We start from the raw sequence: 17531 nt of genomic DNA on the forward strand, positions 1-17531 counted from the left end.
ATAATAATAATAACTTTATTCTTGTATACCGCCATACCCAGTGAGTTCTAGGCGGTTCACATTAATTAAACATAGTTACATGCAGTCAAGTATGAATTGAACAGATTTACATTAATTAAACATAGTTACATGCATAGTTACATGCGGTTCACATTAATTAAACATAGTTACATGCAGTTAAGTATTAATTGAACAGATTTACATAGAGTTAAGTGTTAAATTGAACAGGGATGCAGGCAACGAAGTAGATGAAATTGGGGAGCAGGATAGAGTGGATCGGGGGGGTGGGGCGTTATAAAAAATGGGGGGAGGGTGGGGTTCTTTGAGGAGGGGGCAATTAAATGTCATGGCATTGGAAGAGGTGTGTTTTGAGTAATTTTCTAAAGCTGAGGTAGGTTGGAGCCTCGAGGATTAATTGGGCTATCCATAGGTTTAGTTTGGCGGCCTGGAAGGCGAAGGTTTTGTCGAAGAATTTATTGGAGTGACAGAGTTATCTGGCACCCTTTATGTGAAGTTCACAGCAGTGCCCTCTAAGGTGCCCCACTGCTCTGTTGCCATGTCTGGGTGACCAGTCCATTACAGGACTGGCCCCTCCCACTTCCCTTTGCTAAACTAATGCTGATTATTACCATTAAGCTATGTTGGCCTAATTTAATGGATTATAGTTATGGCTTATTACTCTTGTTATACTACTGGTTCATTTCACTGATCCAAGCAGTTTACAGAATACAATTAAAAAAAAAAAAATATATATATATATATATAAAATAACTCCATCATTAAATAGGATAGACCTGCAATCGTACAGAAAGGGTGGTAGATGTGTGGAATAGTCTCCCAATAGAGGTGGTGGAGACAGCGTCTGAATTCAAGAAAGCATAGGCCAGGCACGTGAGTTATATTAGGGAGAGGAGGAGATAGTGGATGCTGCAGATGGGCAGACTGGATGGGCCATTTGACCATTATCTGCCATCATGTTTCCATGGGCTCCTTTTACTAAGCTGCGATAGCATTTTTAGCGCACGCAGAATTCCCATGCACGCTAAACCCACGCTACATGGCTAGAACTAACGCCGCTATACCTCAGAATTGGAGGGTGAAACATAGGGCTCCTTTTACTAAGCTGCGATAGCAGTTTTAGCACGCACCTAGTGCGTGGGGCAATTCTGCGCACGCTAGGTGCGTGCTAAAACCGCTATCACAGCTTAGTAAAAGGAGCCCTATGTTTCACCCTCCAATTCTGAGGTATAGCGGCTGCTTAAAATGATACTATTGTTTACAGATAACAAGTAACAGCTTAGCCAATTTCACATTTCAGCTCTTCTAGAACTGTCAGTAAATACCATTCAGTCCTGGTGATTTGTTACTCTTTAGTTTGTCAGTTTGTTCATTTACATCTTCTCAATTTACTGTAATTTGATTTAATCACTCTGAATCAGCACCATCAAAGAAGGTTTCTGGTGTGGGTATAAGTTATCCCTCCTAAGTAAAGTCTAGTGACTCTCTCAATCTCCTGTTTATACAGTATGATTATTTTCTCATTTAATTAGGAACTTTGGATTTTAGCTCATGCCTTTTTTTTTTTTTTTAACCAGGCCAATAACCCACATTATATAAACTGGTTGCTCCATTGGTAAATGGAATTTGCAGAATTAAAAGACAGTCAGATAAACCATTATTGCAAACATACATCAGGCTATTAGTGTGTGACGCAAGGGTTAGAGCAGGGATCTCAAAGTCCCTCCTTGAGGGCCGCAATCCAGTCAGGTTTTCAGGATTTCCCCAATGAATATGCATTGAAAGCAGTGCATGCACTTAGATCTCATGCATATTCATTGGGGAAATCCTGAAAACCCGACTGGATTGCGGCCCTCAAGGAGGGACTTTGAGATCCCTGATCTAGACTGAGCATACAAAGCCAGAGTGGAGGAAAACCACTCACTCAGTATGAGAGCTATTTTGAGATTAATTCCCAGCCCTAAAATTCACAACACTGTAATCTTATTTGTAATAAATACAGCACCTATTTTTGTAGTCAGCCTTGGGTTGTTTAAATTTAAAATCTGTCAAGCAGGCAAAGAAAGATGTAGAGCATGTGACAATAGAAAAAGAAAAATGAAGAAAACCATCTACCAATTTACTGCAGAATATTTTCCTCCATATGCTGTCATAAATGACCCAGGAAGCCCAAAACTGCTGGAGAAAAACAATATTCTAAAAGGTATTGCTTTTTATTCATGCAAGATAAATAAGAATAGTCAGGATAAAAATTGTATGAAAGCGGGTCAGCAACTGTGATGACCGTTACTTTATGAATAAACACGGCATTCTTTTTTTTTTTTAATGTTACTTAATATATTCCTTTTATTCATTACTAGAGAAGAATGTTTACAATGTAGTGTTTTTTAAGCAGCTTTTACATGGTGGCAGAGTAGGAGAAACTGACAAACACAGGCACAGAAAGATGAGTTCACACATAACTTCGAAGCAATAACAGAATACACAAGCCATTAAATCTACTGCTGAGATCTTTACTGGCCAGATCCTTTACAGAGGTGCTGTTGTGACAGTTATATACCTTTTATAAGAGACCTGTGTAAATCAGTTTCCAATCAAACAAGCGAAGAGGGATCTGAGGTAGAAAGGGAGGGAGACTATCTGTAAAACTTTTTCCAGCCAATATTCATAATAATAATAATAATAAATTTTATTCTTATATACCGCCAAAGCCATGAAACTTCGAGGCGGTTTACAAGAAATGCTGGACAATCAGCGAAGTGGTCACAGTATGAAGTCATCGAATACAAAGCAATTTAGCAGGATGCCGGATGGTTAAATTGCTTGGTCGGGGCCAGATGCTAATTTGCAGTGGCACTTAACCTAACTCAAGGCCAGCTATTCTGGGGGCGGAGTTAGCACTTGGCCGCTTAAATGTTGATATTCAGCCCTTAAGCGGACAGGTTTAGTGCATAATGGGACTGCATGTCTATCCTGTTGCCCCCTCCCCCAATTTTTTTTTACTAAGCAGTGGTAGAGGTTTCGACCTTGGCCCAGAGTACTAAATGCTCCAATGCTCATAGAATTTCTATGAGCGTCGGAGTATTTAGCTAAATATTAGCATGTGCTAAATGCTATAGTCTATGGATGTTATTTAGCACGTACTAAACATTAACACGTCAATTATAGCCTACGGACGAGTTAGCGTTTAGCATGCACTGAAATGGCTAGCACGCCTTAGTAAAAGGACCCTAAGTGTTGAATTTCAACTTGCATGGCAAACATAACATTGTATACCGCAGCAACCTCTCAGTTCTGTGCAGTTTACAGAATAAAAGACTGGACATTCACAGTGAATTACAATCCATTACTTTAAAAAAATTTACCAAACAAGTAAGATTTTAACAATACAGGCAGGGGTGTCAAAGTCCCTCCTCGAGGGCCGCAATCCAGTCGGGTATTCAGGATTTCCCCAATGAATATGCATGAGATCAATCAGCATACAACGAAAGCAGTGCATGCAAATAGATCTCATGCATATTGATTGGGTGAAATCCTGAAAACCCGACTGGATTGCGGCCCTCGAGGAGGGACTTTGACACCCCTGCCTTAATAGATGGAAAGTCAAATAGTGCTAGCTGGCTCAAGAATAACAGGTTACACCAAGCAAAAGCCCGGACAGGCCCCAGTTTTGAATATCCGGGAATAGCTTTTGTTGGTGGTGAGTAAAACACTCTCCGCCGCCACTGGATTTTTAGGCGCTTAATTTTTTTAAAAATTTTTGTTTCTGCAATAACTGCGCCCAGTTGAAAAAGGAGAGAGGTGTTACTAATTTCTGGCATTTAACAAATGCCCTTTCCTAGCTTATCACTTACTCTGGAATCTGTTCATAGAGTCTGTGAGGTGTAAGCAGCCTATTTTCGAAGTTTCCTGATTAAAAACATAATTTAGAGTGCAGTTTTAGCCTATTTTGGAAATTTCCTGATTAAAAACATAATTTAGAGTGCAGTTTTATTCTCAGCTGTTAAAAAAAAAATTTAAAAACGTAATAAACTGTGGAAGTAATTGACCAGCTGTTGCAGAGTGTGGGAACAAAAGTGGTGTGACTTCATCCAGCACTTTGATGTTCACGCCTTCAAATGCAGCAGAAATATTTTTTTTTTTACTTTTAACTTGATTGCTGGGGTTTTAATCACAATAATAGAAACATTCTCCTCTCTAAAGTGATACAGTAAATAAATGAAGAAGAAATCCAAGATCAAAATTGGGGTGCAAGCTACAGAAATGCCATCTCTTTGGGCCATATGCTTGCGCAGGTGTACTATGGACTGTTTAGATTAAATGCACCTATATTATTTTTGCTATACATGTGTATTAGGATTGTGCATTATTTCTGCACACATATTGACAGCAAAATTACAGTATGGAGCGTATGTGTGCCAATGACATACAGATTTTATACAATGCCTAAGGCAAGTCATGTCTTTGTTTTCCAAGAAATATTGCAATGCTTTTCATTTAATTGAGCAGGAATCCAGAAAAATTGCCAGTGGTCTTTCAGTTACAATTTCCCATACCTTTTACCCCTAGTTAAGTGTCTGTGATGTGCTTCCTGTTGATCAGGGAATCACTGAAGTGACATAGAAGGAACCCAGGGCTTTTTTGACTATTTTTGAGCACTCCCTTCATTCAATGCTAGATTTTTCCTTTTGCAAAATAGATCTGCTTCAGAAAATCCAGTGTTTTCCTAATGAAAGATCTGCCCTAAGCAAAAGGCACCAACTAACTAGAAATATTGGAATAAAATCTTGTAAGGGCTTAACTCACATTTTCCACATGAAAAAACAAGATTCCTTACAATTTCAATACCACCATTTAGAAAAGAAATGCTGTCATAAGAATTTTATAATCATAACTAGTATTTTAGCCCGTTACATTAACGGGTGCTAGAATATATGTCTGTCTGTCTTTATTTCTGTCTCTCTCTCCCTCCCGCTGTCTTTCTTTCTGTCTGTCTCTCTCCCTGGCCCCCTTTGTCTGTCTGTCTGTCTTTCTGTGTCTCTCCCTGCCCCTGTGTCTTTCTTCTTTTCTTTCTGTCTCCCTTCCTCCCGCTGTCTGTATTTCTTTCCTCTCCCTGGCCCCCTTTGTCTGTCTGTCTTTCTGTGTCTCTCCCTGCCCCTGTGTTTTTCTTCTTTTCTTTCTGTCTCCCTTCCTCCCGCTGTCTGTCTTTCTTTCTATGTCTCCCTCCCTGCCTCCTATGCAGCAGCATTTCTCTCCCCCCACTTCCCTGTGCAGCAGCAGCATTTTGATCCCCCCACTTCCCTGTGCAGCAGCCACAGCAGCAGCATTTCCTCCCCCTCCATTTCCCTCCCCCACACCACTTCCCTGTGCAGCAGCAGCATTTCCCCTACCCCCCTTTCCCTTCCCGTGGTCTGGCCGGCTCCCTTACTCTCTTACCGCCCCGCCTTCCCTTCCCGCGGTCCCGACAAACCTTCCGATTCTAGCAGCATCTGCAGCACTCTACACACGCTGCTTTTGGGGCCTTCTACTGCTCTGATTTATTCTGGCACGTCCCTGATGACATCATCAGAGACATGGCAGAGCAAATCAGGGCAGTAGAAGGCCTCGAAGCAGCGTGTGTAGAGTGCTGCTGACGCTGCTCGAGTTGGCAGGTTTGGAGTCGGGACCGTGGGAAGGGAAGGGGGGGTGGTAAGGGACTAAGGGAGCCGGTCAGATGTCGTGAAGGGATGGGAGGGTCAGACCGCGAAGAAAGTACTTACGGAGAGCTGTTGTAACCTTGCATACGCACTCTTGCTGGCCACGGACATACGGATCAGGGAACACGATGGTAAGAGTGTGCATGCACGGCTAGGGTTTATTATATAAGATGGGCCACATTCTAATGTATTCTATGTATTCAGTAGCAGGCTCCACTGCTTGTGCAGAGAGAAATACAGGATCTAGGCACTTGAGAGAACCAAGTGCTTTTGTTTGGCATTTGCTTTCCATATAGAAACAGCAATACTACCAAAGCAGAAATAAATGTTCTGACAGCTTAATATGCCTCACTGATTTTTGCACTGCTGACAAATATTACTTGGCCAAATGCGACAGGCACAAAATGGAAAATAATGCTGTGCCTTTCTCCAAAACATTTGCCTAGAACCGCTTGTTCTAACAAGAGCTTTTCATTTAAGCATTAAGAAAATCTTTATCTTCAAAAATCATCATGAGTTTCAATTCCATAATCAGATATACTGTATACTGCTATGCATTTTACAGATAGAAAAATGCCAGTTTATCCTTTCTCTGTCATTTATTTTCCCTGTTCCTTTTTTCTCTCTCCCACCCTTCCCCATTACAGATATTTGATGTTTCTTTTTTTCATTTGTTTAAAATAAAAGGTGTGCACAGGGTTGGGGGTTTTCATCTGAATGGAACTGATCCTTGGGCAGTGCTTGGAAGCTATATATCTGTGAGAAGCCCGGATTGACAGGACCGTTCCAGGTAAGTGATCTCTAGTACACCTTTAACCCAGTTGTGAGTGTTTCAACTATGCTACAAGGTTTGGTCTTAGAGGTTGGAGTTTTTTTTTTTTTTATGCCAATGACTGATTTCATAACAGCATTATACTACTTATGTTTATGACTGTCAACTTTATTCTGAGGCTTTTTTCTCCACCTGCTACCGCTGTAATAGTCTGTTATTCGCTCTCTCTGTGATTTTAGTCCTTTTCAATAGTACAGTATTTATTCTGTTGAAAACCTTATGGTTTGCGGTCATGCACTAATATTGCCATTAATGTGTAGCCATTAAAATTAGCACAAGCAAAGAATTTTGTAAAGGCACTGTTATGGGCGACTGCTTAAAAAAACAGCCACTGGCAAATTCTATATAGTTCACCTAAAGTTAGGCACCTAACTAAATTAATAGGCTCAATCTGCACTGATAACTGGCATTTAATTTTTTTTTTTTTAATTCAATTTTTTATACCGTTCTCTCAGGGGAGCTCAGAATGGTTTACATGCATTTATTCAGGTACTCAAGCATTTTTTTAACACCTTTGGCTTTAATTGGACTTAATTGAAAGTTAGGCATTTAACTTGAAAACCACAATTCTCTAAGAAGTAGGTGCCTAGTCCAAAGTGCCTACCTAAAAGTGGGCATGGTTGGGGCGGATTGTGAATTAGGCGACATTAGTTGAAGCAAACCATGGTATAAACAGGGGGTAGCACTAAGCTTGCTTCTGTACAGTGCACTTAACTTTTATAGAATTGCTCAATGCCATACTAGTTGGCACTAATCTTTTGGGACAGACTATATAGAATCAGGCCCTTAGTGTAGCTACAGCCCAGACTAATACTCTGGTCCATACTGGTGGAAGTGCTTTCAAGGACTGTGATCACTTATTTCTCTGCAGAAATTGAATAAAATCTGATTAAAAAAATGAACGCTTAAATTTTATACGTTCGAAATATTGATGCGATTTATAAAAAAATTGCTGGTTTAAAATGAAAATACCCCCTCCCAATGTTTTATCTATAGCGTTTATAAGGTCATCTTTATACACATGAGCACACGTCTCCACAAATATATAGAATTTATTTTGTGCTCTCAGCTATGATCTGCTAGAGAAAGTTCATTTAAAACCTCAAAGAAATGTCTCCTTTCTGGATTCCTAGCTCAAATGATTTTAAAACAACCCTCCATATAGTGTTTGGGATCATTACTTCCTCCCTCCCATATAAATGCTGTTCTTAGTAAACAGGATATTTTTAAAAAATAATGCAAGAAATATTAAAAGGAGCTAAGAGGAAAGGCACTTTGCATACAGCTGCAATCAAAAGTTCACTTCTTTAAGCAGCAGCTGTGTGAGTTATGCGATCTGTCTTATTTTGCTAATGTTGGAAGCAATTCAAGGATTTAAAAAAAAAAAAATCAGTGTGGTCAGAGGCTGACATATAAATATAAATAACCTATGCAGAGCGGCAGATGCGCCAGAAGACAAACAGAGCTATTTTATAATGGAAATGAAAAAAAAAAAAAAAAAAAAAAGCCAAAAGGAATGTATAAATGTAACATCTTGCTTCAAACTTCACTCAGTGTTCTTCAGCATTATTACAAAACAATGTATACAAAGTCCCCACCCTCTCCTCATCCAATACTGTATATATTTATACAAATCAATGACAAATGTAGAACCATTTCCAAATAACGCCACCATTAATTAATTTACAGTTGCATAGAAAGAGAAGAAAAACAAGAGAACAGGGTATACAAAAACACATTTTTTATCTTTGGATGTTCAGTGTTTTTCTCCTTCAGTAGAACACGTTGAGCTTAAGAGTATGCGCCAAAGTTCTGTGCAGCCTTCTGGTTAAGCAAAGCTGTGAGTGGCATTCGTAGATCAGAGGGTTGTGCTGGCTGCCTCTTCCTAGGACCCTTCACATCACCTGCAGGGATCAGAAACAGCCGCATCACTGAAGATCTAACTCTGCTAGAATCGAACACGGTTAACACACACTATGGAGGTTATACAGTGGTACCTTGGTTTACGAGCATGATCCGTTCCAGGTGCATGCTCGTAAACCAAAACGCTCATTTATCAAAGCAGAACTCCCCATAGGATATAATGGAGACTCGGACAATTCATTGCTACTGCTGCCAGCAACCGATATAAACATAACAGAACTGGGGCACTGGGGCTCTTTCCACAGCCAACCAACCTCACTGGGGCCTTGCATCTTTAACTTCTTTTCCGTTCAGTGCTTACATTCATGCCGGCTTTCTCCTCCTTCTTGCCGCAATGCTCGTTCAAAGCGGCGGGCAGCAGTTCCCACGTGCCCCCCCGCGGCCGACCCGGAAGCTCTCCCTCTGACGTCGCAACGTCAGAGGGACCGTCTCAGGGCCAGCCAAAGGAGGCATGCAGGAGCTGCCGCCGCGGCCCAGAGCGAACACAGCAAGGAGGAGGGAGCTGGCAAGAAGGCAATCATCCAGGGGCGGCAGACGGAACAAACGCATTGCCCTCGAGCGGGCCGCACGGGGCAGCAGGTTGGACACCGTAAAAGGCAAAACTGAAGTGAAAGAGCATCAGAAAGCGTGCATTGCAAGGTATGGAGAGGGGTATGCGGGATGTTTTACTTTGGGACATGCTCGTATAGCGAGTCAAGCTCAGTTTACGAGTCACAAATTTTACAAATGTTTTGCAAAACACTCGTAAACCACGGTACTCGTAAACCGAGATTTGACTGTATTGTGAAGCTGCGATATTTGGCAGTTTAAGCACAAAATGATGGAATTTTAGTTATTTGGGGCTATGGTGCCAATAAAAGGTTTTAAGCTGCACACTGGTTTAATTGGAACAATCCTACAATGCTTCTTTACCTCTTTTACTCCCCAAAGTTCTGTCAGGTAAATTATCCAGGTATAACAGATGATGGGAGCAATACTGTGGGCTCCTTTTACGAAGGTGCGCTAAGCGTTTTAGCGCACGCGCGCTAGCCGAAAATCTACCGCCTGCTCAAAAGGAGGCGGTAGCGGCTAGCGCGTGTGGCAATTTAGCATGCGCTATTCCGCGCGTTAAGGCCCTAGTGTGGCTTTGTAAAAGGAGCCCCGTATCTAAGGATTGGCCAAGTACATGCAAATATTTTCACATGCGAGTGACAAGTTCTAAAAAAAAAAAAAAATTTTCACGTGGGCAACAAGTTCTAAAAACCAACAGTTTTCTAGATTTGCAAGTATTTTTGTGAGCGACCATATAAAATCTGTGAGCAACACTCCTAGAATGTATAAGCAATTGCTCACATGCTCAGCTTAGAAGGAACATAGGATGGGAGTGTGCACTAGATTTTTTTAAATCTGTGATCTTCAAGTTTCACACAGTTACTGCACAGAAATGCCACACCTGCAAATATACAAGTGTTCTCAAACCTGTCCTGGGGAACTGCCTAACTAGATGGGTTTTCAGGATATTTACAACATACAATCATGTAAAAATATTTTTACACCTCCTGATTTTTTCTTATTTCTCCTATTTGGTTTATTTTCAGACTCAGGGCTCCTTTTAAATAGTTGTGGTAGTGATTCCCCCACAGCAAATACATCTAAACCAGTGGTCTGAAACTCGCAGCCCGGGGGCCACATGCGGCCCCCTGGTACTATTTTGAGGCCCTCGGTATGTTTATCGTAATCACAAAAGTAAAATAAAACAGTTTCTTGATCATATGTCTCTTTAGCTATAAATGACAATATTATTATTAAGACTTAGCCAAAAGGAAAGATTTATAAACTATAAAGAGTTTTACCTCATGCAAAATTGTTATATCTTTAATAAGACATTAACTATTTTTTCTGCGGCCCTCCATGTACCTACAAATTCAAAATGTGGCCCTGCAAAGGGTTTGAGTTCGAGACCACTGATCTAAACCCATTCAATTCCTAATGGCTTCAGTGGATTTGCCGTGGGGGAATTGCTATCACAGCTTTATAAAAAGAGCTCTCAGGGAGTTGCTCCACCAAACCAAGTTACATCCCATTCTGGTAAATTTTTGGAGCGTTCTCTTGCCCTCGGATGGTCTGATAAATTTGTATGCATTGCCTCCATTCCATGCAGATATATTTCATGCATATATAGTGATGTGTTAAAGTTTTTAATCGCTTCCTGATTTCCTCTATTATTGCATATATGTCACACTGAAAGGTTTCCAATCTTTAACGAAATGTAATGTTAAACAAAGGGAACTTTGAGTTAACACTTGGCACAGTTTTTAAATGATTGCACCCTTTATATAAGGAGCAAACTTATCCAACATCCATATCACCCGTGTGAAAAAATAATTGCCCTCTTAGTTACTAAGGGCTAGATTCTCAAAAATTTGTGTTATAAACCGATGGGTCGCTGTCGCAGCTGTTATTGTAGCGATTTAAAAAAGGTGAATTATTCTCCCCAAAATGATCATGCAAATGAGGTTGGTGGAGAGTAACAAAGATTTCCTAAATTTGCATGTGCCCATTGCTGGTGATAGCGATGGGTACATGCGCAGAATACAGCAAAAAACAGAGATAGAACAGTCAGATTTATAAATGACAGATAATTTTATAATATTGTGCAGTTTTCCTTTGTCCCCACCCAGCTTCATGTAACTAGGCTGCCAAAAATTTCCACAGAGAACACTGTTGTATCAAATGTGTAAACGTTGAGAAAAAAACATTAGTTCAAGATTTTATTCATAATGTTCCAAAACTGTACTACTAATGGAAATATTTTTTTTTATATAAGTTTTTAGAGTATATTTACATACCAGCTTTCTTTCTATCCACAAATGAAGTAGTGTGTGTATAGAAGTAACTTCTTTTCCTGTCCTGGCCCCGCCCCCAATTCCACTTCCTTTTTGTCTAAAAATTAAGCCCCAGCTATGGTAAATACATTAACCCAAGCTGCCAGGAGTAGGTTGAGAATGAAAGATATTTATAAAGAGTTTCAGCTGCCCTCACATGTATTTAGGACCTGCCCCCTCCCCTTCTTCTGCAGACCAGGATCTTTCCCTCACTTTTCCACTCTATCCAATGCAGCATCTGTCCCTTTCCTCCTCCCATCTCCCTATCTTTCCCTCTCTATTAAAACCTCCCCGGAACTTCTGTTAAAACCACTTTCTGGAAGATAAGAGATGCTAGACCCAGGGGTGAAAGGATGTAAGGGAAGAGACAGGGAGAGATGATGAACTACAAGGGGGAGGAAGAGTAGAGATGCAAGACTTGTCACCTTATATGCCAGAGGTCCCCAAACCTTTGTCCTAGACCAGGGCTGCCCAAGTCCAGTCCTCGAGATCTACTGGCAGCCAGGTTTTCAGGATATCCACAATGAACATAAATGAGAGAGATTTGCATACCAAGAAGGCAGTGCAGGCAAATCTATCTCATGCATATTCATTGTGGATATTCTGAAAACCAGGCCTGCCAGTAGATCTTGAGGACCGGAGTTGGGCAGCCCTGTCCTAGACCCTCGACACAATTTAGAAAGCAATACATACAGATATTTCCAAATGTATACCCCGGATGCACTGCCAGAACAGATTACTCATTGGCCTTCATTCTCACTCATTTTCTTTGGGATGGGCTACCCTTGGAATCTCTGTATAAAGCATGGTGAAATGTTGCTGGGTGCAAGGCACCGATACATTAGATTAAATAAAACATCTCAGCAAAGAATGCCACTATAGGCGGCTACTGCAAATAAAGAGGATGCATATCGTACATACCTGCTGCCTTCCAGTCGCACTCGCTGCAAAATAAAATGGAGAGAAACATATTTAAGTCATGATTTAACCCACAGGTGTCAAAGTCGGTCCTCGAGGGCCAGAATCCAGTCGGGTTTTCAGGATTTCCCCAATGAATCTGCATGAGATCTATTTGCATGCACTGCTTTCAATGCATATTCATTGGGGAAATCCAGAAAACCCGACTGGATTCCGGCCCTCGAGGAGGGACTTTGACACCCCTGAAGCACAGTACCGGGTAAAGCTTTGGATTCTCGCCCAGAAATAGCTAAGAAAAAAAAAAAAAAAAAAATTTTTTAAATTGAATCAGGTTGGGCAGACTGGATGGACCATTCGGGTCTTTATCTGCCGTCATCTACTATGTTACTCTGATTGCTACAATATAAAAGCCTTACTGAAAATCCACAGAAGCCAAGACAGGAAATTAGCATTTGCAGCAAAAGGAAATGTTGCTCAAAATAAAGCCAAACCAAGCTCTGAACGAGAGCATGATATTAGGCAGGGCTGTGCAGTTTGTATATCACCTTTGTTGACATTTGGAACTCGAGTTTTGATGGTATCCAGCAAGGTGCTGCATTACATTATTAGCCTAATGGTAAACTGCAAAATTTAACACAATTCAGCATCGCTTAACACTCATGATGGTAATCAGTGTCTGAACTTTGCATGGCTCATTAGCCACAGTGAAAAAGTTGAAAATGGGTTGCTAACAGCCTAAGTTCTTGCAGTTTAAATTGCAGCTATATTCGGCCAAAATATAAACTGAACCAAATGTAGCTAATATCAAAACGTGAAAGAAATACACAAACCTTCTGTTGGCCATAGGGACTGCAGTTCGTAGGGTTTAATTTCTGAGGGAACAGTCTAGAATCTGTGTGATATTAGGGATAGCTGGGAGTATTTTATATAGGCAAGTAAGCCCCGCTCTCCATTTTCATATTCTAGAGCAGTGGTCTCAAACTCGCGGCCCGCCAGGTACTATTTTGAGGCCCTCGGTATGTTTATCATAATCACAAAAGTAAAATAAAACAGTTTCTGGAAGCTTCCGGCGGAAACATGGAGCTGTAGACAGTGAGTTGCTACAGCTCCGCTTCACCTAACCTCGGCGCGGCATTTAAACTGCAATTTTCCCCCTGATTCGGGTCGTCGCCGGCACTGGGGAGGTTGCTGAAGAAGCGGAGCCGCTAAGAAAAACTTCCTCCGCGCCTCTGCCTTCCTTTGTCGAGACGGCCGGCGGCCACGTGGCGCTGCGGGTAGCGTGCAGCCGCGAGTCTACTCTGCTGGGACGGCGCGGCTCTTCCCCTGCAGGTCCGCCTTCGGGTGCGGTCGTCTCCCCGTGCTGGGGAGTTGACTGGGGGCGCTGCACGACTCTTCAGCCGTTCTCCTTGCAGCCCTGCTGTTTGGATCTCGGGTCTCCCGGGGACCACGTGGTGCAGTGGAGGGCAGGTGGCTGAGACTCTGACCCCGGAGCGAGGTGTGGCTCTTCCCCTGCAGGCCGGATTCCGGGAGCGGTCCTCTCCCTGTGTTAGGGAGCTTCCTAGTGGCACGGTAAAATCGGGGAGCCAGAGTAGGATCGCCATGGCGACCAAGACGGTCCGGAAGGATCGGGAGCGGAGTAAGCTGCCAGAGGCCAAGTTGGCGGACCTGTGGCGCCCCCATCGCCGGAGGCTCCGCATTCATCCTGGGTGTCCACAGTTACGGCGGAGGTTCAAGCGGCCCTCGAGAGCTCTCTGGGGGACAAACTGCAGCGCATCCTTGATAAACTGGACACGCTGGACCAGCGCTTTGCTTTCCTCACGTCGGAGGTCAAGGAGACTCAGCAGAGGGTGAGTGCTGCGGAGGATCATGTCAGGCAGCTTGCTCAGGAGCAGTCCGCCCACACTTCAGAGTTGGCTGCGCTGCGCGCCAAGGTGGATGATTTGGAAAATAGGTCCCGCCGGAATAACCTTCGGTTTGTTGGCCTGCCTGAATCAGTGCGGGACGTGGAGTTGGGGGCGCTATTGGAACGCTGGTTGCCGGAGTCTTTGTCTCTATCATCTTCCTCGGGCCCTTTGCGGGTGGAGAGGGCACATCGCTTGGGGCAGCGGAGAGAGAATGCTGACAGACCTCGAGTGGTCATTTGCCGTATCCTGAATTATCATCATAAGATGGAGGTCCTGCGTGCGTTGTGGCAGGGCAAGAAGCTCTTGTATGACAACAAGCCCATACTTTGCTTCCAGGACTACTCAGCGGAGGTCTCTCAGGCACGACGCAGGTTTTCACCGTTATGCACCCGTCTCATCCAGCGCCACATTGCTTTTTCTCTGCAGTACCCGGCTCGCTTGAGGTTGACACATCTGGGTAGAGCTCATCATTTCGACACCTTGGAGGCCGCGCAGCGTTTTGTGGCGGAGATGTTGCCTGAAGAACCACCGCAGGGAGCGGCTGTGGACTGAGGAGACCCATATCTGGGGCCGGATCTGTGGTTTGAGTTGGGACTGGGGGTCTCTTTCCTCTCCTTTAGAGTTGGGTTTCTATGTTTTCTTGCAGGACTGCCTGGTTGGTGGGTGTGAGGAAGGGGGGGGTTGTCCTGCCTGTTCTTTGTTAGTTAGGGTCTGTGCTTGGCCCTTCTGGTTCTGTGAGCATTGGGGATTTGGCTTGGAGAGGGTGTTTGCGGGTGGGTGGTGTGGCTGTGGTGTTCGTGGAGGGGGAGGGGGGGTTGAGTGTCCTGGGGGGTTTGGTTGATGGAGGCTGCTTTTATTATTCTCTGAACTTTGGGGTTTGTGGGTCGGGGGGTAATGGTCATTATTCCCGTGGGAGGTGTAACTGGTTTCCTGGAAGTGATGCCCTTATTGGGGTGTCTTGGGTGTAGATTGGGTGAGGGGCGGTTGTGGGGAGGGGCTCGAGGGGTGGGGAGGGGGGATTGGGGGGGGTTCGAAGGGTTTCAGGGTTTCTGTGGTGGGGCTTTTGGGGGAATTTTGGGGGGGGGGTTAAGGGGTTCTGTGCTAGGGGATTGAATTGGTGGCAGGGGTATGGCTTGATTCTCGGGGCCAGAGGTGGTGAGAAGCCGGGGGAGCGGTGGCTGGGACGCTTCTCTGGTACTGTACTGGTTCTTTCTTTTTGTGAGATTAGGCTATTGAGTGGATTGCTCTGGAATACACTTTAACTTCTTGGAATGTTGGGGGGATTCACTCCCCCATTAAGCGCTCCAAAATATTGCAGCGTTTGAATCGTTCTAAATCCTCTATTGCCTTTTTACAGGAGACCCGTCTATCCTCAGTGGAACATGCCAAGCTCTGTACCTGGTGGGTGGGCTCCTATTTGGAGGCGCCCGCCGTGGGGGGAAAGGGAGGTGTTATTATTTTGATCCGAAAGGGTCTTCGCATGCACACTCAGAAAGTGCTCCGCGACCCTAGTGGGCGTTACATAGTTGCTTTAGTGCTACTGGATAATTGGCCACTTTTGCTCTGCAATGTTTATGCTCCTAACAATCCTTCGGCCAGGTTCTTTAGGGGGCTTCGCAATCAACTCTTGCAGTTTGGAGATGTTCCGATGCTGGTGGGCGGGGACTTTAACGAGGTATCGGATCCAAAATTGGATCGCTCTGCTTCGTTGGGTAGAGAGTCCTCCAAACTTTATACGGGTGGTCAACTTTTGGAATTCACCCTGGGGTTTCTGGATGTGTGGCGGGTGTTACACCCGTTGGAGAGGGATTACTCCCACTTATCCAGGGCGCACGGGATGCTCTCCCGAATTGATTTTATCCTCATTTCTCGCGCGCTGCTTCCCCGGGTAGTGGGGGTTGATATGGGCCCCATTGAAATATCTGATCACGCTTGGGTGGGATTGCGGTGGACCTGGGGAGACTCTCGGATAAATAGAGGGTCCTGGCGATTTCCCTGCTACCTGTATAGGGATACCCGTTTTCACGAGTTTTTGATACAGCGCTGGCGTGATTTTCAAGTTAATAATCGGCAGCATCGTGATGATCCCATTCTTTACTGGGAGACGGCTAAGGCTGTCTTACGGGGGGATGCCATTTCTTATGTGGCCAGGGAATCGAAGCTGAAGTATAGGCAGATTCTGGCCTTGGAGCGGAAGGCGACTGTGTTGAGACGCCAGTATGGCAGGGCGCCCTCCTTCCAGCTTCGGGCGCAGCTTTTAGAGGTCCAACAGGAACAGAATGAATTGTTGCATCTTCGGGCTTTGCGGACGAGGGAGTACTTTAAGTTTTCTTTATTTCGGTTTGCGAATAAGAGTAGTCGATTGTTGGCCCGCCTGGCGCATCCGAGGGGTGGACCTGAGAGCATAACGACTATTCGGGGCTCCTCTGGGGTGCTGCATCATCGGCCGGAGGAGATATGTGAATTATTTCAGGAGTTTTTTGCTGAGGTGTATACAGATCAAGGCCCCGAGCTTATGGATGGGCAACTTTATCTAGACAGTCTCGATTTGCCTTGTTTATCTCAGTGGGATGCTGCCGTTTTGGATCTTCCTATCACCACGGAGGAGGTGGAAGGGGCGATAGGGGTCAGTCCGTTGGGCAAGGCGCCGGGCCCGGATGGGTTTCGGAGTGAGTTCTATAAGTTGTTGGTGACGGACATAGCGCCAGTGCTGGCTGAGGTTTATAATTTGAGTGTTGCTACGGGCTTTCTTCCTCGCTACGTAAATCTAGCGTCTATTATAGTTCTCCCGAAGCCTGGTAAGGACCCTCTCTTGCCTGAATCGTACCGTCCTATCTCGTTGTTGAATTATGAGGCGAAACTTTTGGCTAAACTTTTGGCTAACCGCCTGGCGCGTGTTTTGCCATCGGTGATCTCAGACTCTCAGGTGGGGTTTGTGCGGGATAGGCCGGTAGCTAAGAATATCCGGCGCATCTTGTTGGCGTTGGAACGGATGGGACAGGACGGTAGCCCCGCCTTGTTCATTAGTTTTGATGCCGAGAAGGCGTTTGATAAGGTGCGGTGGGGTTTCCTTTTTGCGGTGCTGAGGACGTACGGTTTGGGCCCCTTCTTTTTTGGTGCAATCCAGGCACTGTATAGTGATCCTGAGGCGCGGATTTTAATTAATGGGTCTTGCTCGAGTTTTTTTCCTATCGGCCGATGGACTCGCCAGGGTTGCCCCTTGTCACCGCTCCTCTTTGTGCTTTCTTTAGATCCTCTACTTCGGGAGCTTCAGGCAAATGCGGATATTCGGGGATTGGTCCTGGGAGATTCCCATTTTAAACTGGCGGCGTTCGCGGATGATCTCTTGGTCTTTTTAACGGACCCGCAGCGATCC

The 17531-nt window shown here is 44.3% G+C and overlaps 1 protein-coding gene across 3 annotated transcripts in view; it reads right to left on the reverse strand.

Annotated features, from left to right (window-relative positions):
• Positions 1-6535: 6535 nt before the first annotated feature.
• Positions 6536-17531, reverse strand: part of UTRN (utrophin) — a 1286828-nt gene continuing 1275832 nt past the window's right edge. For all 3 annotated transcript variants that reach the window (XM_033935605.1, XM_033935603.1, XM_033935604.1), the window contains 2 exons: positions 12255-12277; positions 6536-8450 (listed from right to left, as the gene is read on the reverse strand). In XM_033935605.1, coding sequence (XP_033791496.1) covers positions 8442-8450; positions 12255-12277 — 32 coding nt within the window. In that variant the 3' untranslated portion in view covers positions 6536-8441. The remainder of the gene's footprint in view (positions 8451-12254; positions 12278-17531) is intronic.

The sequence above is a fragment of the Geotrypetes seraphini genome, chromosome 3, assembly GCF_902459505.1.
Source record: "Geotrypetes seraphini chromosome 3, aGeoSer1.1, whole genome shotgun sequence".
NCBI classification, from domain to species: Eukaryota; Metazoa; Chordata; class Amphibia; order Gymnophiona; family Dermophiidae; genus Geotrypetes; species Geotrypetes seraphini.